Raw genomic sequence first — 22,976 nt, forward strand, 5'->3', positions numbered from 1 at the left:
GAGAGAGAAGGAGAGAGAGAATTTCTTTTCTTTTTTTTTTTTTTATATTTTATTTATTTGACAGAGAGAAATCACAACTAGGCAGAGAGGCAGGCAGAGAGAGAGGAGGAAGCAGGCTCCCTGTGGAGCAGAGAGCCCGATGTGGGGCTCAATCCCAGGACCCTGGGATCATGACTTGAGCCGAAGGCAGAGGCTTTAACCCACTGAGCCACCCAGGTGCCCCGAGAATTTATTTTCTTTTAAAGACTTAACTTATTTATTTGAGAAAGAGCACATGAGCTGGAGGTGAAGCAGAGAATCTCAAGCCGACTCTGCTAAGCCAAGAGCCGGAAGCAGGGCTCCATCCCAGAACCCTGAGATCATGACCTGAGCCAAATTCAAGAGCTGGATGCTTAACCACCTGAACCACCCAGGCGCCCTGAGAGAGAGAATTCCAAGGAGACTCTGCAGTGAGCACAGAGCCCGACATGGTCTCAATTTCATGACCCAAAGATCATGACTGAAGCTGAAATCAGGAGTTGGAGGCTTAATGGACTGAGCCACCCAGGGGCCCCTAATCTTAGTTTGGTGAGGTGAGCTTTAGCACAAGTGACTCCATTTAGGGCCAGTTGTCTCTGTTTTAACAATATAAACTTTAGAATCAATGTGTTGATATCCAAATTGGATTTTGACTGGCGTTGCATTGAATTTATAGATCAGGTTGGAAGAGCTGATGTTTTGACAATATTGAGTCTTCCTATCTGTGAACACAATATCTCTCCATTTATGTTCATGTTCTTGGATTTCTTCAGTGAATTTTGCTTTTTTCGCTTGAGAGTTCATCTTGGAGATCAATTTATATTCGCATATACCTCCTCCTTTTTGATAGCTGAATAATATTTCATTGTGTGGGTGTCTAAAATATTACATAGCAGTTTTCATATTGAAGGATGTTTAGGTTGTTTCCAATTTTTTTCTACCCCAAACAATGCTTCTGGAATTCTCATGTCATTTATCTTTGTACACATGGTGAGTAGATCTTTAGTTAAATTCCTAGGAATAAAGTTGTTTGGTCAAAAGTAGGTACATTTTTTAAAAAAGATTTTATTTATTTAGTTGACAGATCACAAGTAGGCAGAGAGGCAGGCAGAGAGAAATGGGTAAGCAGGCTCCCTACGGAGCAGAGAGCCTGATTCAGGGGTCAATCCCAGGACCCTGAGATCATGACCTGAGCTGAAGGCAGAGGCTTTAACCCACTGAGCCACCCAAGTGCCCCAAGTAGGTACATTTTAAATTTTGGTCGCTTTTGTCAATTTTCCCTTCGAAGAAGTTGTATGGTTTACACTCCCAGAATGGTACACAGGAGAGTTCATTTTCCATGGCTTCACCAGTATAGCAGTTATTGAATCTTACAATTTTTATCAGTTGGGTCAGTGAAGGATACAGCTCACTGTAGTATTTATATTTCTTCTGAATGTGAGATTTGGCTCCTTTTTATCTATTTAAAATTCCTCGTCGGGTGGGGGGTGGTGCCTGAATGGCATAGTCAGTAGAGCATCTGACTCTTGGTTTTGGCTAATGTGATCTGAGGGCTCGGGATTGAACTCCATGTTCGGTTCCCCACTCAGTGCAGAGTCTGCTTGAGATTCTCATTCTGTCTTTCCCTATGTACCTCCCTAAAATAAATAAATCAATCTGAAAAGAAAAAAAATGTCCTAGTGGGTGCCTGGGTGACTCAATCAGTGGAGCATTTAACTCTTGATCTCAGGGTTGTTAAGTTCAAGCTCTATGTTGGATGTAGAGATTACTTAAAGAAAATAAAATCTTTAGAAGTCCAGTGATATAAGTTATCTTTAAAAAACTGATTATGTGTCAAAAAGTTAGATTTATGGGTGACTCATAATACAAGGTAAATACATGTGGGTGCCTGGCTGACAAATTTGGTAGAGCATGTGACTCTTGATTTCAGGGTTATGAGTTTAAGCCCCAAATTAGGCATGGAGTCTACTTTGAGTAAATTAATTAATTTAAAAAAGATAAATAAGTGTAAATGGTAAAGTATTTAAGATTTTAAAATTTTACTTCTTAAATACAAGATGGTTTTGGTATTCAATTACTCTAATTCATAAACCATTTATCATATGGTACTTATGATACTTATGTAAGTATCTGGAACAATTTTAGAATTATAGTTAGTTTTCATCTGAACTACTACATGACTTCTCATGTGATTTAAATATAAGATATTTAATATATTAATAAAATGTGGTAATGTTTAATATATATCCTAAAGTTGGCATATGATATTAAGATGAAAATTTATTAATGATACTGCCTAATCATTATTTTTTTCTTTGGCTGGAACATTATTTAAAAAAATTTTAGAAGAGAGGCACCTGGGTGGCTCAGTGGTTTAAGCCTCTGCCTTCGGCCCAGGTCATGATCCTAGGGTCCTGGGATCAAGCCCTACATCGGGCTCTCTGCTCTGCAGAGAGTTTACTTACCCCTCTTTCTCTCTGCCTGCCACTCTGCCTACTTGTGATCTCTGTCAAATAAATAAAGAAAATCTTTAAAATAAATAAAGAATGAAAATCTTTAAAAAAATTTTTTTTAGGAGAGATATTTTAGGGGCACCTGGGTGACTCAGTTGGTTGGGCGTCTGTGTTTGGTTCAGGTCCCAAAGTCCTGGGATCAAGCTAATGTTGGGCTCCCTGCTCAGTGGGGAGTCTGCTTCTCCCTCTGCCCCTCACCCCACTCATGCTCTCTCAAATAAATAAATAAATAAATAAATAAACAAAATAATAAAAAAGACATTTTATATATTTTTTCATAAAAAATGATTTATTCTTGTTTGTTTCAGACCTGTAGATATCTGGGCTTTGGGTTGTATGATCTTTGAGATGGCCACTGGAAATCCCTATCTTCCTAGCAGCTCTGATTTGGATTTACTTCATAAAATTGTTTTAAAAGTAGGTGGGTACTACTGAAATACACTGTTAAATGCTTAAAGTAAATATTGCTTTATCAATTCTGCTTGATTTTCAAATTCAGTTTTTTCTTCATATGAATGGGAAAGCTACTTTTTGATAGATGGCAGCAGGTGTATGCCTTGGGCTGATAAGGAAGGTAGAAAATTCTTCTCTGTTTTTGTAAATAGCATTTTCTTTGCCAGATTGCAAATGGCTAAGTCATTTGCTAATGGTTGATAGTAAGAAAAATGGTACAGTAGAAATCTAGTTCAATTTGTCTGAAAGTTGTTTTAAAATTTTGACTTGTAGGGGTGCCTGGGTGGTTCATTTTTTTCAACATCTGTCTTCTGCTGAGGTCATGATCTCAGGGTTCTGGGATCAAGCTTGGCATAGGACTCCCTGCTTAGTGGGGAACCTGCTTCTCCCTCTCCCTCTGCCGTTCCCCCTGCTGTGGTCTCTCACTGTCTCTCTCTGTCAAATAAATAAATAAAATCCTAAAAAAATTTTTTTTGGAATTTATATATATTTTCATCTCTCTAAGAGGACTTTTAAATAATAGAGTTGATTTTGGTATCTTTTTGAAGCACTTAGAGATAGAAAGTTCCTTATCGAGGTATTTTTTTTAAACCACTGTAGATATCCAGGTAATTAAAAACTTATTCAAAAATACACTTGATGAGCGCTTTTACTTTTTTAATGATCTGCTTTGAATGAATACCCAAACATCTTGATGGTTAGTTAGCCTTGCTCATGGAGTTTCAGTGATTTTTTAAAAAATGTATCTCTTTTTTTATCATGTTATATTAGTCACAATACAGTACATCATTAATTTTTGATGTAGTGTTCCATGATTCATTGTTTGCGTATAATACCCAGTGCTCCATGCAATCTGTGCCCTCCTTAATACCTATCACCAAGCCAACCCATTCTCCCACCTCCCTCTCCTCTAAAACCCTCAGTTTGTTTCTTAGAGTCCATAGTCTGTCATGGTTCGTCTCCCCCTCTGATTTCCCCTCCTTCATTTTCTCCTTCCTTCTCCTAATGTCCTCCATGCTATTCCTTATGTTCCACAAGTAAGTGAAACCATATGATAGTTGATTTTCTCTGCTTGACTTATTTCACTTAACTTAATCTCCTCCAGTCTCATCATGTTGATATAAAAGTTGGGTATTCATCCTTTCTGATGGCTGAGTAATAGTCCTTTGTGTATATGGACCACATCTTCTTTATCCATTCGTCTGTTGAAGGACATCTCAGCTCTTTCCATGGTTTGGCTATTGTGGACATTGCTGCTATTAACATGGAGTGCATATGGCCCTTCTTTTCACTACATCTGTATCTTTGGGGTAAATACCCAGTAGTGCAATTGCTGGGTATGATGCGCTTGAGGAGCTCCTTTTGTGGTAGAGAAGCTATACATAAACATGTAGTTACAGGATCATGAGGAAGGTACTGGAGCAACTATAAAAATCATGAAGTCTGGATAAATATTAATAACAGATACAGTTTGGAGTCTTAAAGCATCACCCTTTTTTGGTCACCCTTAATGTTCTGGTTTTAAGAGTAATGTTAGAAGATGTTAGAGATGATGGGATTAATTCTGTCATTTTACATATAAAGAAACTGAAGCATAGAAAGGGAAGATATTTGCCCAAGGTCACAGAAATAGTTATAATGAAACTGGCGCTAGAACTTAGCTCTCTCCACTCCTGTTTACAGTTCTTTTCATTCTACTGCTACTCTATAGCCTTGTTTCTTTGCAATATTTCTGTTTCTAAATAATTTAGATATTTTAGCTGTTTTGAGTAAGGCTTTGCTGATAAATATTTGTTAGACTATTTAGATACCCATATAGAAATATGTAAAGGTTTGCTTTTCCTGATAGCATTATATATTATGTCTTATATTTTGGGAAATGAAAATGAACCTGGTGGTTTTAAATTTTCTACTGCCTACATGCTATCAACAGATTACTGGGGAAACTTCCAATTTTTGTGCTATATTCAGATAGTTTCTTGTTCAATCTTAAAAAATTAAAAGAACATAATTGTTGTTCTTCTTTTTTAGTAATTTAATGCAGATCACACAGCAATTTGTTTATTTTATTATTTTTTAAGGATTTTATTTATTTATTTGACAGAGACAGACACAGTGAAAGAGGGAACACAAGCAGGGGGAGTGGGAGAGGAAGAAGCAGGCTTCCTGCTTAGCAGGAAGCCCGGAAGGCAGATGTTTAATGACTGAGCCCACACAGGCACCCCACAATTTGTTTATTTCAATTGTAGATTAATTTCTCTGTTTTCTTATATTCATATTTTTTTTCTCTTTTCAGGCAACTTGACACCTCACTTACAGAATATCTTTTCCAAGAGTCCCATTTTTGCTGGGCTGGTCCTTCCTCAAGTTCAACACCCCAAAAATGCAAGAAAAAAATACCCAAAGTTAAATGGATTGTTGGCAGATATAGTTCATGTATGTTAAGAATTAAGGACTTATTTCTGGGAAATTTGCATAAATTATAATTCAGTTTTAAGATATTACTTTAATGAAATTCTGAAAGGATTCATAATGTTATCTGTTAGAAGTTACTATATTCCTGTCTTTACATCTTTAGTTCAGAAAAATTAAAATTAATAGATTGTTAGAACTGAAAACTCCCTAGGATAATCCTGTCCATTATTTTTAGTTTATCCCAATTTTAACAATAATTAGGGGTAAACTGGAAAAATTCAAAGGGCTTACCATGCTTATCACCACCTTGTAATAGCCAATCTATCCAAGTTAGGGCTCTGTTCCTTGTACACTGGTATCCTGAGATATCTACCAGTCATTGACAACTGCAGTTTTAGTGTTGTTTGAAGGTATACTAATGCCAAAATTCACTTGGGGTTTGGAGAAAACAAAAGCGTTATACTATAACATTTTCTAATTATTTTAAATTGTAAATTTCTTTCTAAACTAGGTAATAAGTTTACCAATTTAGAGCAAAATTCAAAAAGTAAGAGAATTTACTGTGGAAAGTAAATCTGCTTCTATTTATTTTCTCTATCTAGTTAATTTCCTTTCCCAGGGTCAACTGAGGTATCTTATTTCTGATGTAAAGCTCTTTTTTTTTTTTAAGATTTTATTTATTTATTTGACAGAGAGAAACCACAAGAGAGGCAGGCAGAGAGAGAGGAAGGGAAGCAGGCTCTCCGCTGAGCAGAGAGCCCGATGTGGGACTCGATCCCAGGATCCTGAGATCATGACCTGAGCCGAAGGCAGCGGCTCAACCCACTGAGCCACCCAGGCACCCCTGTAAAGCTCTTTTTAAAAATGTAGTTACCTAAATTTCAAAGCAAGTATGGTGTAGTGTCTATAAGACGGGGCTCTGGAATCACATAGACTAAAACTCAGCTCTGTCACTAATTAGCTCTGTAACCTTGGGAAAGTCACTTAATCTTTGTGCCCCAGTTTACTGGGCTATAAAATAACATTAATGGTCTTTATTTTTCTGGGGCTGGAAGATTAAATGAGGTAATGGTGAAAATGTTCTGAGCACAGGGCCTTGGATAAGTTGTCAACAAATGTTAATTTTAATTGTTGCTATTGTTATTTAAATAAACTTACTAAACATATGATATATAGCATCAAAAGAGTATTCTTAAAGGAATTTTTTTTTTTAAGATTTTTATTTATTTATTTGACAGACAGAGATCACAAGTAGGCAGAGAGGCAGGCAGAGAGAGAGAGAAGAGGAAGCAGGCTCCCGGCTGAGCAGAGAGCCCGATGCGGGGCTCAATCCCGGGACCCTGAGACCATGACCTGAGCCAAAGGCAGAGGCTTTAACCCACTGAGCCACCCAGGCGCCCCCTTAAAGGAATTCTTAACAGAAAAAATTATTTCACTGGTATCTGGAGAAAACTAGAGCTTATTAAGAATCAGATTCATTTGAGCGCCTGGGTGGCTCAGTCAGTTGAGTGTTCCAACTCTTGATTTGTCTCAGGTCATGATCTCAGGGTTCTAAGATTGAGCCCCATGGTGGGATCCACACTCAGCAAGGAGTCTGCTTAAGATTCTTTCTCTCAGGGGGCACCTGGATGGTTCAGTCAGTTTAAGCATCTGCCTTTGACTTGGGTCATGATCTCAGGGTCCTGGGATTGAGTCCCTCATTGGGCTCTTGTTCAGTGGGGAGTCTACTCCCTCTGTTCTCTCTCACTCTCTTTCTCAAATGAATAAATAAGTAAATAAATAGATTCTTTTAAAAAAAAGAGAGAGATTCTCTCAAGATTCTTGGGTAACTCAGTTGGTTAAGCCTCTGACTCTTGGTTTCTGTTCAGATCGTGTTCTCATGGTCATGAGATTGAGCCCCACATTAGGCTCTGTGCTCAGTGCAGAGTCTGCTTAAGGTTCTGTTGTCCTCTCCCTCTCCCCCTCCCACTCATGCTCACTCTCTTTCTAAAATACATAAATAAATCTTTAAAAAAAGAATCAGGGGTGCTGGGGTGGCTGAGTTGGTTGATCATCTGACTCTTGCTTTTGGTTCAGGTCATGATCTCGGGGTCTTGGGATTGAACCCCACAGTGGGCTCCCACTCAGAATGTAGTCTGCTTGTCCCTCTCCTTCCCCCACTCTTGTTCTCTCTCTCCTTCTTCCTCTCAAAGAAATAAATAAAATTTCTTTAAAAAAATAAAAGAATTAGATTTGTTTGCTACATTTTCCTTTGAATTTATTTTTTATGTCATGGGTTTAATTATACAAGGATTACATAATGATTATAGAAAAAGTAGAGAATACATGATAAACAAAAAGAAGAAGTTAAGATTTTCCCAACTCCCACAATCTGGGAAAAATTAGTGACATTTTGATTTATATACTTCTAGACTTTTACCAACCAAATATGTGCATAGAAATTTATGCTTTTAAAAGATGACATACTTCACATAGTTTTGTGACCCGTTTGTTATGTAACCCTGACAGTAAATACGGAACCACATCATATTTTTCAATGGTTACATAGTATTTCATTGTAAGATTGTTTTGTAGTTTAACTATCTTACAATTTTGAATATTTGTTTTCAGGTTTTCTCCTTCTTGGTAGATATGATTTTGTGAACATCTTTTAAAAAGTCTTTTTGAACTTGCTTTATTATTTGTTTAGGATAAATTCCTAGAATTGTGATTAGTGGGCCACAGGGTTTATACTTTTTCAGAATTTTTAATATATTTTGCTATTTTTCCCTCCAGAAAGGTTTCACTGATTTATACTCAAGTACTCTCAAGTAGCACTGGATATAAATTCCCACTCTCAATCTAGCAATGGATATTATAGTTTTTAAAATATTTGCCAATTTTTTTTTTTTTTTAGTAATCTCTGTACCGTATGTGGAACTCAAATTCATGGTCCCAAGATCAAGAGTTACCATGTTCTACCAATTGAACCAACCAGGCACCCCAAAATATTTGCCAATTTAGTAACCTTAAAATACCATCTTTTTTTTAGTTGTACTTATATCATCACAGGAAAGGTGAACATTTTACTAATACTAATTGACCTTTTGTATTTCTTGTTTTAAGAATCCTTAAACTATTTGTCAATTGGACTAATCTTTTCCCATATAGATTTGTAAAATAATAGGCATATTAGTCTTTTGTCATATATGTTGTAAATATTTTCTTCAACTTGAGTAATCCAGTGACTTGGAGTACTACATTTATCATAGGCAAAATGCTTATATGTGCTTGGGTTTGTTTCTATTTCATTGATTTCTTTTTTTATTCTAGTATAAATACCAATTTGATTGATTATTGTGACTTTAAAATCCATCTTAATATCTGGGACAGAGCTTATATCATTTTCTAGGTTTAAATTTTCTAAACTTTATTGTGATGTAATTATGTATATATATATTTTTTAAAGATTTTATTTATTTGACAGAGAGAGATCACAAGTAGACAAAGAGGCAGGCAGAGAGAGAGAGAGAGGGAAGCAGGCTCCCTGCTGAGCAGAGAGCCCGATGCGGGACTCAATCCCAGGACCCCGAGATCATGACCTGAGCCGAAGGCAGCGGCTCAACCCACTGAGCCACCCAGGCGCCCCTATTGTGATGTAATTATGTATATTAAACTAAACATACTTAAAAGGCATAATTTGATGAGTTTTGATAGATTTTTATACCTATAAAACCACCACCACAATCAAGATATTTATCATTTCCATCAAACTCTAAAATGTCCTCTTATCCATTTTCAATCCTCTTATCCCTCCATTTCTGTTCCCAGACAACCTCTGAGTTGCTTTCTAACACTATGGATTAATTTACATTTTCTAGGATATATATATGGAATTACATAGTATATATTCTTTGATTCAGCATTAAGGTTTAGAGATTCATTCATGTTTTTGTGGGTATCAGTAGCTGATTCCTTTTTATTACTGAGTAGGACTCCATTATAAGGATATACAACAATTTTTAGTCTATTCCCCTTTTTGGGTTGTTTCCTATTTTTGTCTGTTACAAGCAAAATTAACAAGAACGTTCATGTATAAGTCTTTGTAGATATATATTTTTATTCTTCTGAGTAAATACCTAAGAGTGGAATGGTGCGTTTAAAGTATGTGTATGTTTAATTTTTAAAGAAACTGCCAGTCTGTTTCTCAAAGTATAGTATCTTATATTTTCCAAACTAAGGCATGTATTTAAATTTTCTAATTATATTATTCAAAGAAGGACTAATTTGTCTGCCTCTAATGGGCTATAACTTGGGCAGAATTTTTAACATTTAAAAAAAAAGATTTTATTTATTTATTTGACAGACAGAGATGACAAGCAGGCAGAGAGGCAGGCGGGGGGGGGGGCGGTGGGGGGAAAGCAGGCTCCCTGCTGAGCAGAGAGCCCGATGTGGGACTCAATCCCAGGACCCTGGGATCATGACCTGAGCCGAAGGTAGAGGCTTTAACCCACTGAGCCACCCAGACGCCCCGAATTTTTAACATTCTAAAAAAGATTTTACTTATTTATTTTTCCAAGGAAGAGAGACACCATGAGGGGGGGGGGCAGAGGGAGAAGCAAGCTCCCCACTGAGCAGGGAGCCCAATGTGGGACTCAATCCCAGGACCCTGGGATCATGACCTGAGCTGAAAGCAGACTCTTAACCAACTGAGACACCCAGGTGCTCCAATATGTACTTACTAAGTTTTATTGATGGATTATTATCATATTCTAAAATAAGCACATATTGTTAGCTAGTTGCAGTTTTAAGGGTCTGGGTATTCCCCCATCATAAAATAGATAATGAACTCAATTTTGCTTTGTGAGTCAATATATTTTTATTGTGATAAAAAAACACATAACATGAAATCTACCCTCTTACCAAATTTTAAAATGTGTAGAACAGTACTGTCAGCTCTATTCATATTGTTGTATAGCAGATCTTTACAACTTTTTTCATGAATCAATTTAAACATTAAAATTTTGAAATAAACAAAAATGTAACATTATATTCAATGACCTTGAATTTTCTGGATTTTAATTCTACTCTTCTGTTTGTTAGATCCAGACAAATTACTTGATTTCTCTGGGGCTCAGTCTCCTTATCTGTACAATGGGGATAATAATACCTACCTGTAGGGTTGTTGTTGGCATCAAGTCATAAGAAAAAGCTAGGTAGAGTATTGTGTGGCACACAGTAAATATCAATAAAAATTACCAATTATTATTATGTTTTGCTTTTTTTAATGTTTTGCCTTCTTCTAAAAGAATAAATGAAAACTATAAGGCAAATGGCTTTTATTCAAATTCTATATTTAATATTTTGGTTAAAAATATCTTCTATTTACAACTAGTTATTTGATTATATATAAATTTATGACGTTCAACTTATTTTAAGAACTCCTCCTTCCATTATCTGTTTCTGTTTTGTTTTGTTTGTTTGTCTAATTCAGTTGAATTTTCCCAAGATAGGGAAACAAAAAATGAGCTGTTCTCATAGTGGGTTATTGAAAGATTTGGGGGCTTGAATGTTTTTGAAGTTCTATTATGCCATAAAAAAAGCAATGGAGGTATACCTGGGTGGCTCAGTTCTTTAAGCGGCTGGCTACCTTTGGCTGAGGTCATGATCCCAGGGTCCTGGAATTGAGTCCTGCATCTGGCTCCTGGCTCAGCAGAAAGCCTTCTTCTCCCTCTCACTTTGCCTGCTGCTCTCTCTGCTTGTGTTCTCTCTCTCTCTCTTGCAAGTGAATAAATAAAATCTTTAAAAAAAAAAGAAAAAGAAAAAGCAATGGATTAGGATTCAGACAATATGAGTTAATAATATAGTAAATCGGGGCGCCTGGGTGGCTCAGTGGATTAAGCCGCTGCCTTCGGCTCAGGTCATGATCTCAGGGTCCTGGGATCGAGCCCCGCATCAGGCTCTCTGCTCCGTGGGGAGCCTGCTTCCTCCTCTCTCTCTGCCTGCCTCTCTGCCTACTTGTGATCTCTGTCAAATAAATAAATAAAATCTTTAAAAAAAATAATATAGTAAATCACTATTCTTCTAGTTCGGTAAAATGGAAATAATAATCCATGAACTTTCCACCTTACAGTGCTGATAAGAGGATCAAAATGAACCAATTAATTTCTGCTAATTCCAGCAGAAACAGACTGACTTCTGTTTTGGCCACAATCCTAGGATATATAACCTATATTAATGCTTTGCAAGTACAAATTTCTTAGGGAAGTAAATGGTCAGAACTCATTGTCAGAAATTCCTAAATTCTAAATCCATCTTTTCAAGAATGGTTTTAGTTCCAGGTAATTATTTACTTCTACATATGTCAAATAAATTTAATTTTTACCTTAGAGAGCTCTGTTAAGACCTTACTTAATGTTAGAATCTTTTTTTTCATTTTCTAGGCTTGTTTACAAATTGATCCTGCTGAAAGGACATCATCTACTGATCTTTTGCATCATGAGTATTTTACTAGAGATGGATTTATTGAAAAGTAAGCATGTTGAGTGAGTGTGGATTCTTAGTGTTTTATGTTAGGGAATTTTACTAGCATGAGAATTGCTATATAGGTTAATGTTACACACACAAAAATTCAATTTAACAAAGACTTAGTTCCTTTATTAACAATGTCTATGGTAGACTTACAGGTGTCATGAAGAAAATTCTACCCACAAAAATAATTGTAGTTAACATTCATTACAGTTATGATATCCTAGGCAGTGTGCTAAGCTCTTTATACATATTTTCAATGGTAATCATAGGCCTGCAGATAGTAAATAAACAGTACTTTTTAGCTTTATTCCCATTTGTACCTTTGATTCAGAATAGTCTGGTTTTTCCTCTTCTGGTAGCATCTCTGACCTATATGTTATAATTGGCATTTATTTCCCAAATGATTTTTTTCCTCTGCTTTATTTACTTTCTGTTATAGTGTTTGTTGTCATATTCTCCCTATCAAAGTGGACATTCCCTGAAGAGAGGGAACATGCCTTTAGCCCTTCTGTATAATGACAATGTAGATTTATAAGTCAGCTGTATTTCTTTTTTTTTTTTAATTTTTTATTTAAATTCAACTTAGTTAACATATAGTGTATTATTAGTTTCAGGGGTAGAGTTTAGTGATTCATCAGTTGCGTATAACATCCTGGGCCCATTCCATCCCATGCCCTCGTTAATGCCCATCACCCAGTTACCCCATCCCCCCACTTCCCCTCTAGCAACCCTCAGTTTGTTTCCTATAGTTAGGAGTCTCTTATAGTTATAGTTGCCTCCTCTGTTTTCATTTTTTTTAATATTATTTTTTTCTTCCCTTCCCCTATGTTCTTCTGTTTTGTTTCTTAAATTCCACATATGGTAAAATCATACAGTATTTTTCTTTCTCTGACTGAATTATTTCACTCAGCATAATACCCTCTTGTTCCATCCATGTCATTGCAAATGGCAAGATTTCATTCTTTTCGATGACTGAATAATAGTCCATAGTGTATATATACGACAACCTCTTTATCCTCTCATTTGTCGATGGACATCTACGCTTTTTCCATATTTTGGCTAGAATCAGCAGTATTTCTAAAACAAACAAACAACAACCAAAACCTCAGCATTTTCTATTTGGGCTTTGAAAGAAACAAAAATTCTTTTCCTTTAATTCCAGAGTCATTCAGTTAGCCTTTGGATGTGAGGTCAGAAAAGATGAATGTCACTTTAAAATGTGATGGACTTAAGGTTAGGCATGTTAAAGTCCAGGAACAGCCATTGCAGATAGACTGAACTAGAAAAAGGTGAAAAAAAAAGCTTTAGAGTACTTAGAACTTCAAGCATTTTAAGAATTTTAATACAGGGGTGCCTGGGTGACTCAGTCGTTAAGCGTCTGCCTTCGGCTCAGGTCATGATCCCAGAGTCCTGGGATCGAGCCCTGCACCAGGCTCCCACCTCAGTGGGAAGCCTGTTCTCCCCCACTCCCCCTGCTTGTGTTCCCTCTCTAGCGGTGTCTCTCTCTATCAAATAAATAAATAAATAAAATATTTTTTTTAATTTAATATAGAACAAAACAAGAATTTTGATATAAAACAAAAAAAAATGAGAAGAAGATATATTCAAAATGCCATTGATGAAGAGAGTGCCCATTACTGAATTTAAAAGTTGCTTATATCAGTTCTACATAGACCACTTGATTTCTCTTGGGTACTTAGATGCTAAGATTTTAGTATGATGGGTGAAAATTCTTGAATTCCATGATGGAAAGGATGGAAAGGAAAGTCCCTTTCCTTTGATGAAAGGCCTCTCCCTTTCACAGAACCTTCTGCAATACCAGGGCGTTTTGACAGAAGTATGACATGTTCTTATTCAGCTAAATGAATCACAATGGTTGTTTTTGTCATCTCTTTACACTACACTTTTCTAGACGTGTGTCTTGCACAGCTTTGGCAAGATTGGGCTAAACTGGGGAAGAATTCACTCATGGAACGATATTTTAAAATTTCCACAAACTAAAGGATACCTGGCTTTCTCAGTCAGGATAGCACATGACTCTTGATCTTGGGGTGATGAGTTTGAACCCCATACTTGGTGTACAACTTAATGAAAATAAAATAAAATTAAATTAAATTTCCCCAAACTGATGATTATAGTTGCTTCAGGGAGGGGAACTGTGTAACTCAGGGCAGGGTAAGAGGAGACTTTTCAATATAGCCTTCTGAATTTTGAGCCATATGAATGGATTTTCTAATAAAAAATAAGTAACTTAAAAATTCAAACCACAACCAAAATGATCTCCCTTCAATATTAATATATTCTGTTAAATTTTTGTACTAAAAATATTTCTCTAGAATAAGGATTTCAGAAACCAGTTAGTTCATCCTTCAAGTACTGTTACTTTAAAAAGAACCACAAAAAGGATTAAATGGCCTGAGTTTTCCTTGAAAGAATAATTTATCAAAATGAAAAATACTTTTATTGAGTAAAGTTTACATCACAAGAGAAATCTAATTCATATAAACTTATTTTGTAAAATTTTATATAGTAAATTCCCATGAAAAAATTTTTGGAAGATATATCTCTACCAGGAAGCAATTTGTATTAAATATTATACCATCTCTTGGCATTCATTACTGATAGCTTATTTATGCTATAGATATGTAAATTAATTGATTATATGGTCCATTAAAGATAAAATATGTTATCTACATAAATAGAAAGATTATTGGTTGATATTGCTTGTTTTATCAGATTCATACCAGAACTGAGAGCTAAATTACTACAAGAAGCAAAAGTCAATTCATTCATAAAGCTAAAAGAGAATTCTAAAGAAAGTGACCTTATGAAAGATGAAAGAAAAACAACATATACGAATTCACTGCTTAGTACTCCAGTTTTGGGAAAGGTAAAGCTGTTTTCTTTTTAGCCGGTATAACTGTATCATAGTTAGCACTCTAATGATAAAAATAACTATTCTTCTGACTCAGATGTTGGATGTATCTGTTCCAGGAAATAGAAAAAGAGAAAAAGCCCAGGGAGATCAAAGTCAGAGTTATTAAAGTCAAAGGAGGAAAAGGAGATATCTTAGAACCAAACAAGACAGAGTGTGAAGGTGGACATTGTCAACAGGATGCTGTTGACAATGCTCATACTATGTCTCAAGATACAAAACCTGTAATCAGTGAACCACTAAACGCTGTCAATCCCAGCACTAATTCTAATGGCATGAAAGATGATCCACACGCTGGAGGAAGTATGATGATGCCACCCATCAATCTAATGAGCAATAATTTGTTGGCTTCAAATCTCAATACAAATCTTTCCCATCCCAATTCAAGGTGAGTTTAACAGAAACGAAAGAGAAGGAAATGGATCTAAGTAACAAAATGCTCCTATATAATGGTATTTCAAAGACTGAAGTTCATGGTGTCTGTATGTAAACGGAATTTGAAGATATATTGAAATTATAATCATACAATGGGCCATTACTGTTTGTTAAGAATACTATAGACGAAATTAATTTTTCTTGCTTATATAGATATTTAATTTTCCACCAGTGCCTTTTGGAAAAACCTCATTTAAGAAAGAAAAGACTCTCAGAATAATTTCCTCCCATCTGAAGAGGAAAAAGGTGATGTGATCTAAGGTCTGGTATTGATGTGCCTTAGTATAACATAGTAAGCATTTTGTCTGTGTCATAGCAAATTTTCGAAATGGAGAAAGACTAGTTAAAAATAATCTTTTACAGCCAGTTAGCTTATGAAGTCAAATATTTTGGGAATAAAACAACTTATTGGGCCTGTTGTAGATTTAGCTACTGATACAAATTGGAAGACTGGTACCATAAGTCTGCTTAAGCAAGGGCAGTGTGTTGTTTAGCAAGGGACTATCTAGCAAGGCATCAGGGCCAGTCCTAAATTTAGGGAAACTACTGTGAATCTACGTGAGGAGGGAGACTACCTTTAGTATCCCAAACCAATACTAGCAGACTGGTTTAGACTGTAAGTTGTGAAGCTGAGGGGTCTGCAGAGGTGGGCAAGTGGACATTTCTGTGTCAATCCAAAGGTACAGCAGACTACAGGCTGCAAGAGCCCATTCATTTTTGAGACGATCCCAACACCATGGTTGCAGTAGTCATAGTTGTAACCAGAATGGAACGGCAAACTCAGAAATTCGGAAACCCAGTAGTTAGGAGAGCCAGATTTATGGGCATCCAGCTGGCTCAGTCTGTAGAGCACATGACTCTTGATCTCAGGGTTGTGGGTTCAAGCCCCGTTTTGGGTGTAGAGCCTACTTAAAGAAAAACAAAAGAGGGGGAGAGAGAGAGCTCCAGATTTAAAGTAGATATAAGCAACTAAGTAGGCCAGCTAGAGTAATCCCACAAGATGGTTTTTACCACTGATATTAGCCATAAGCAAGTTGTTCTCTGCTCTGTTTTCACCTACTTAGAGCAGTTGGCACTTACACACTCACAATTGCATTTTGGCCACTCATTATTCACACTTTAGACTACCACAATATAACTTCTTCATTATTAAAGCTAAAACAGAAGTACTTCTGGGGAGTTCTAATAACTTTGGATTCATTTTTAAATAATAGGTTGACCGAACGAGCAAAAAAGAGACGTACTTCTTCACAATCTATTGGACAGTTTATGCCTAACAGCAAACAAGAGGATACAGGTCCCACTCAAGTAAGGCAAGAAGTTAGTCGTTAAAACATGGCTTCTTTTTTTTTTTTTTTTTTGGTTAAGATTTTTATTTATTTATTTGACACAGAGAGAGAGTACACAAAGCAGCGGAAGTGGCAGAGGGAGAGGAAGAAGCAGGTCCCCGCTGAACAGGGAACCTGATGTGAGGCTCTATCCCACAGATGCTTAACTGAATGAGCCACCCAGGAGCCCCTAAAACATGGCCTCTTTCAACATTATCCTTGACTCCCTCCCCACCAAATCCTTTTTTTCTATTTTTTGGGCTCTAGCCTGGGTGACTCAGTTGGTTAAACGTCCAGGTCTGGATTTCAGCCAGGTCATGATCTCAGGGTCATGAGATCGAGCCCCACAGTGGGCTCTGCACTGAGTGTGTAGTCTCCTTGATGTTCTCTCTCTCTCCTTCTGTACTTCTCCACCCGCTCACTCTTTCTAAAATAAAATTTAAAAAATAATTTTAAAAAATGTGCTTTTAGCTTTTTTTTTTTAAAGATTTTATTTATTTATTTCACATACAGAGATCACAAGTAGGCAGAGAGGGAGGCAGAGAGAGAGGAGGAAGCAGGCTCTGCCGAGCAGAGCAGAGGGCCCGATGCAGGACTCGATCCCAGGACCCTGAGATCATGACCTGAGCCAAAGGCAGAGGCTTTAACCCACTGAGCCACCTTTTTTTTTTTCTGAGATGAAAATAGTTCATCGTTTCCTTAGTGCTTTCACAATTTTGGTTAATTTCTTAAAATTTGATTTGTGTATTTTATGTGTAACTTGCACACAAAAAGTTAAGATTTTCGCCCTTAAAAGTTACAAGACTTGGGGCACCTGTTGGCTCAGTCAGAACAACATACAACTCTTGATCTCAAGGTCATGAGTTTGAGCCCCACATTGGTTGTAGAGATTACTTAAAAAAAAAAAAGAGAGAGGGGCACCTGGGTGGCTCAGTGGGTTAAAGCCTCTGCCTTCACCTCGGGTCATGATCCCGGGGTTCTGGGATCAAGCCCCACATCGGGCTCTCTGCTTGGTGGGAGCCTGCTTCCCCCCCTCTGCCACCCCGTCTGCCTCTCTGCCTACTTGTGATCTCTCTCTCTTTCTCTGTCAAATGAGTAAAAAATCTTAAAAAAAAATTTTTTTACATAAAAAAAAGAGAGAGAAGAAAAAAAGAAAAGAATCTTAAAAAAAAAGTTACAAGACTTTTTGGTCTTTCATTCCCCCAAAAATGCTTTTAACATTTTATAGCTTAAAGGCAATTACCAAATAGATACATCAGACTTTTCAGTAGAAAAATGTAATCAGTGTCGTTCATTCCTTCATTTTTTACATAGGGAAGTAGCTGATTGAAAATTGAAGCATAATGTTATTTATAATAATAAAAAATTGAGAGTAACACAAATCTATCTAAGAGCAAGTGACCCAGTAAGCATATTAACATATAGCCACACAGTGGGATACTACACATTGCATTGTGGTAGAGTGTTCATTAACTTTGGAGAGTTTTTATCAACTGTTACCAAATGAGCAATAATAGGTAAAAAAAAAAAAAAAGTTTATGTATTTTTTAAAAATAAAATCCAAAGTTTATTTACTTAAATATTTTTAAATTTAAAATTTTTAAATATTAAAAAATAAAAACATGGGACGCCTGGGTGGCTCAGTTGGTTAACCGGCTGCCTTCGGCTCAGGTCATGATCCTAGCGTCCTGGGACCGAGTCCCATATCGGGCTCCTTGCTCGGCAGGGAGCCTGCTTCTCCCTCTGCCTCTGCCTACTTGTGATCTTTCTCTCTCTGTCTCTCTCTCTGACAAATAAATAAATAAAATCTTTAAAAAAAATAAAATAAAAACAAAAAGGTTTTCTAGAATTCTGGGCTCTCCCTGTGTCCAGAGTACATCATTTTGTAAATAGAAAAATAAATTAATAAAATGAGCTAAAGTAATTTGTCCAAAGTCAGGGTACAATGAAGAGGATTATAAATTAAAAGTTAAGATGGTAGTTCTCCTGATCAACACTATTATTCTTAGAATATCCAGCATATTTTTAAAAGTTTGCTTCATGAAACTTTTATTGGAATTTGATGTTTATGTGTTTAAATGGTATTCTACCTTTTTTTTTTTTTTAGATTTTATTTGTTTATTTGAGAGAGAAAGAGATGGAGTACACAAGTGGGCAGTGGGGTAGAGGGAGAGGGAGAAACAGACTCCCAGCTGATCAGGGAGCCCTATGTAGGGCTTGATCCCAGGACCTCTGGGATCATAACCTGAGCTGAAGGCAGCTGCTTAACTCAGTGAGCCACCCAAGCACCCCGGTATTCTACTTATTAATTATTTTTTTTAAAGATTTTACTTATTTTTTATTTGACAGGCAGAGATCACAAGTAGGCAGAGAGGCACACAGAGAGAGAGAGGAGGAAGCAGGCTCCCTGCCGAGCAGGAAGTCCGATGCGACCCTCGATCCCAGGACCCTGGGATCATGACCTGAGCTGAAGGCTGAGGCTTTAACCCACTGAGCCACCCAGGCGCCCCTCTACTTATTAATTATTAAAATAACTTTGCAAATATAGACATTTTTTGCCTATCTTACTTATTACCTTCCAAATGGATGGCAATTTTAGGCTTATCATTCTAAAAACAGTTATACTGGGCACCTGGATGGCTCAGTGGGTTAAAGTCTCTCCCTTCAGCTCAGGTCATGATCCCAGGGTCCTAGGATCAAGCCCTACATCGGGCTCTCTGCTCAGCGGGGAGCCTGCCTCCTCCTCTCTCTGCCTTCCTCTCTGCCTACTTGTGATCTCTGTCAAATAAATAAATAAAATAAAATAAAAAACACAAAAAACAGTTATACATATTTTTTTTCAAATTAACTCTTGTTTATTTGCTTGTTTAGAACCAAATGGAGAAGAGTGTATTTAATGAGCGAACAGGTCCAAATGACCAAATGGCAAACGGAAACAAAAGAAAGCTGAATTTTTCCAGATCTGACAGGAAGGAATTCCATTTTCCAGAACTACCTTTCATGGTACAGCCCAAGGAGGTGAAAGGAATGGAAGGTACATATTTGTCGCCCAGCTTTAAAAATTTTCAGATGGTATCTTTTATAAGAAGACCTTTTTTTGTAAGATAACTTACATTTATGATGTGATTTAGATAAAAGTAAATTGCTGTGAAAAATATCAGTTGAGGAGAAATTTTTCTCTTATAATCAAATAAGGCGTAAGACTTGAAGGAGAGAATTTTTTAAGAAGAATTGAGAAAACTTTAAAAAGCATATTTTTCCTTGGCTCGATGAAACTTCAGGACAGTATTTGAGGAAAGTGGTTTTTTTTTTTTTTTTAAAGATTTTATTTATTTAGTTGACAGAGAAAGATCACAAGTAGGCAGAGAGGCAGGCAGAGAGAGAGAGAGGGAAGCAGGCCCCCTGCTGAGCAGAGAGCCCGATGCAGGACTCGATCCCAGGACCCTGAGATCATGACCTGAGCTAAAGGCAGCGGCTTAACCCACTGAGCCACCCAGGCGCCCGAGGAAAGTGGTTTTGGTTTGGTCTACGACGTAGAGTAAATCAATTTCCTTTGTTTCCCCATGAATTTTGCCCAGATAATGGTAGGAATATATGTGCTTCAGGCATTCAAAGATTTATTAAATTAGGATTTATAACATGTACTGAGCTCTTAAAATGAAACTTTCTTTTTTTTGCACAGTAAATGTTTTGTTTCTTTGAAGAACAGTGACACCTTGTGAAAAGTAACTATAATAGCAAGAAAATAGCACTCATAAAGTTCAAAAGGAATTATCTGATCCACTTAAGTGTTATAGGCAGAATTTTTAAAAAATAAATGTCTTCTTTTTATACCTGGTAGGCTATTCGTAAAGTTATAAAACAGATCATTTATGATTGGCATATTTTACCATTACAACTGATGATTTATTCAGTTCCTTTATAATAAACTGAGAAATTGACTTTAGTAGATATCAAAATTTCTATTTGAAACTCTTAGAAAGGAAAGTAAAATTTAAAGGTAGGAATAACAAGTTGTCATTGTATATATTTCTGCAAAAGTTAAACAGATAAAAGTGCTGAAGAGGGAATCAAAGAAAACAGATTCATCTAAAATACCAACTTTACTTAATGTGGATGAAAATCAAGAAAAACATGAGGTAAAACTTTTCTGTTTATAGTTTTAGTATGGAGTGTCATTTGGAACCCTTGACTTGGTATGTAAATTTAGTTATTACAATTGGAAAGTTATATAAAAATTCAAAATTATGTACTCTTTGAACATGAGAAACAGGTCTGTATTCTCTTAAAATAACATGTTAAATAAAAGTTATTTTGGGGGGTAATTAATACCAGCCCTCATTTGAATGTTGAGTGATTAGAATATATGGTACCCAGGGAAAGTATTATGTATCTTATGTGTATTACATAATATTGGGCAGGTAAATCATGCCAGAGGAAACAAGTAATGGTGTGAACATATAGTTATACTAGCCACAGGAACGTATGTATTTATCATTAGCTCCTGCCTTCCTGTTTTCAGTTTATCTTTGCTGTCCACCTATTGTCCTATATAAGATTTGTTCTCAGCCAGCTATCAGATAACTGTGTTAAAATGTCCCAATCCTGGGGCACCTGGGTGGCTCAGTGTGTTAAGCCTCTGCCTTCGGCTTGGGCCCTGATCTCAGGGTCCTGGGATTAAGCCCCGCATCAGGCTCTCTGCTCAGCAGGGAGTCTGCTTCTCCCTCTGACCTCTCTCCTCTCATGTCTCTATCTCTCTCAAATAAATAAATAAATCTGAAAAAAAAAAAAAAGTCCCAATCCCTACCCACCAGAGTCTTGAATTTTATTCAGAAATCTTGAAGATCCTCAAATGCATACTCTCTAAATACATACTCTCTAAAGACACTCTTTAAGGGAGGGGAATTGTGCTCAGTACCCACTTAATTAAATCATGTAGATGGCCTTATGTTCCACACATTTATAAGGTCATCAATTTCATTATATCAGTTTCTTATTTTATAAATAAAATTGATTACATTTTTTATTCATGATAAAGTTAGTGCATAGTTATTAAGGAAATTTGGAGAAATTAGAAAAATAGTGAAACTTCCAAACCATATTAAAAGATATTTTCCCTATGTCTATTCAGTCTCTAAGTCATTTGGATTAAAGAGTTACCAGATAACTGTTAGATACATCTTCATATTGATGCTTATGCCTTATTTTTGGCTTAGAACTTGTTAAGAACTCCACAGCCCTCTTTGCAGGAAAGAGATATTTTCTAGACAGAACAAGAAAGTCATTAATGGTCATCTTTTAGTTCACTATAGGAAATGATAAGGTGGCTTTAAATTCTTAAATTTGGGTGACTTACTGGTGTCCTAGGATGTTGAGCAGCACACCCTTTGCCCACTTTTTGAATGACTAAAATGAGACTCCCGAGTTTGTGTGTTCGGCTCCCAGTAGTGTGCTGCCTGTGTTTATCCTACTGTCCTATGAGAGCCTCTGGAACTAACTTTATATTCCAACGCAGGAAGAAGGGAACTCTTCAGACAGTTCTTTCATACATAAATTGGAAGCGGAAATCTCTTCTTGTTCATGTGGTGTAGAACTGCTTAAAAGTGACCTTTCTAAGAGTGACCTTGAAACAGTTCCTAATTAGAGTTATTGGAGTAGTCATCAACGATGGTTGTAGTTTGTGTTATCTCTTCATATGCAGTTCTGAGAAGCCAGTGAAATTGCGTGTAAGGCTAGTCCAAACACTTTCAATACATTAATGTCAGAATTAAGAAACTGTCCTAAATTATGAGTTGCTAGTTTGTTACTTTAAAGATTTTATTTATTTATTTGACAGACAGAGATCTTAAGTAGGCAGAGAGGCAGGCAGAGAGAAAAGGGGGAAGCAGGCTCCTGGCTGAGCAGAGAGCCGAATGCAGGGCTCGTTCCCAGGACCCTGGGATCATGACCTGAGCCAAAGGCAGAGGCTTAACCCACTGAGCCACCCAGGTGCCCCAGTAGTTTGTTACTTTAAAGCAGAAGAGAGTACACATGTTTACGACATGTTTTTAGAATTGCAAGATAGGAAATAGCAACCTTTTTGTTATATTCTTGGCTGTGTCATTGACTTGTTTTTGAATTACCTACTCAGATCCAAGTGTTTCCTAGTTATACCTTCAATTCTTTCAGACATCTTAAATGTATACTGAATTAGTATATACATACACTGAATAGGTAATATGATCTAAGAGAAAACCTAAATTACTGCTGATGAGTTAGACAAGAGAGGAGAGAGTACATACAAAGCCACCTTCTATTCTGTCATGATGATCATGAGTAATACTTTGCTAAGTAGTCTCCCTTATAAAACAAACCCCAGTTGCAAAGTAC

General features: G+C 36.6%; 1 protein-coding gene across 1 annotated transcript in view; it reads left to right on the top strand.

Annotated features, from left to right (window-relative positions):
- The window catches only part of CDKL3 (cyclin dependent kinase like 3), a 108,140-nt gene that overhangs the window by 35,547 nt on the left and 49,617 nt on the right, over positions 1 to 22,976 (top strand). The window contains exons 5-12 of the mRNA XM_046000046.1: positions 2,840 to 2,952; positions 5,281 to 5,420; positions 11,822 to 11,910; positions 14,646 to 14,799; positions 14,904 to 15,232; positions 16,494 to 16,587; positions 19,479 to 19,641; positions 20,649 to 20,746. Of these exons, the coding sequence (XP_045856002.1) occupies positions 2,840 to 2,952; positions 5,281 to 5,420; positions 11,822 to 11,910; positions 14,646 to 14,799; positions 14,904 to 15,232; positions 16,494 to 16,587; positions 19,479 to 19,641; positions 20,649 to 20,746 (1,180 nt within the window). The remainder of the gene's footprint in view (positions 1 to 2,839; positions 2,953 to 5,280; positions 5,421 to 11,821; positions 11,911 to 14,645; positions 14,800 to 14,903; positions 15,233 to 16,493; positions 16,588 to 19,478; positions 19,642 to 20,648; positions 20,747 to 22,976) is intronic.

This window comes from Meles meles, chromosome 3 (genome assembly GCF_922984935.1).
Source record: "Meles meles chromosome 3, mMelMel3.1 paternal haplotype, whole genome shotgun sequence".
NCBI classification, from domain to species: domain Eukaryota; kingdom Metazoa; phylum Chordata; class Mammalia; order Carnivora; family Mustelidae; genus Meles; species Meles meles.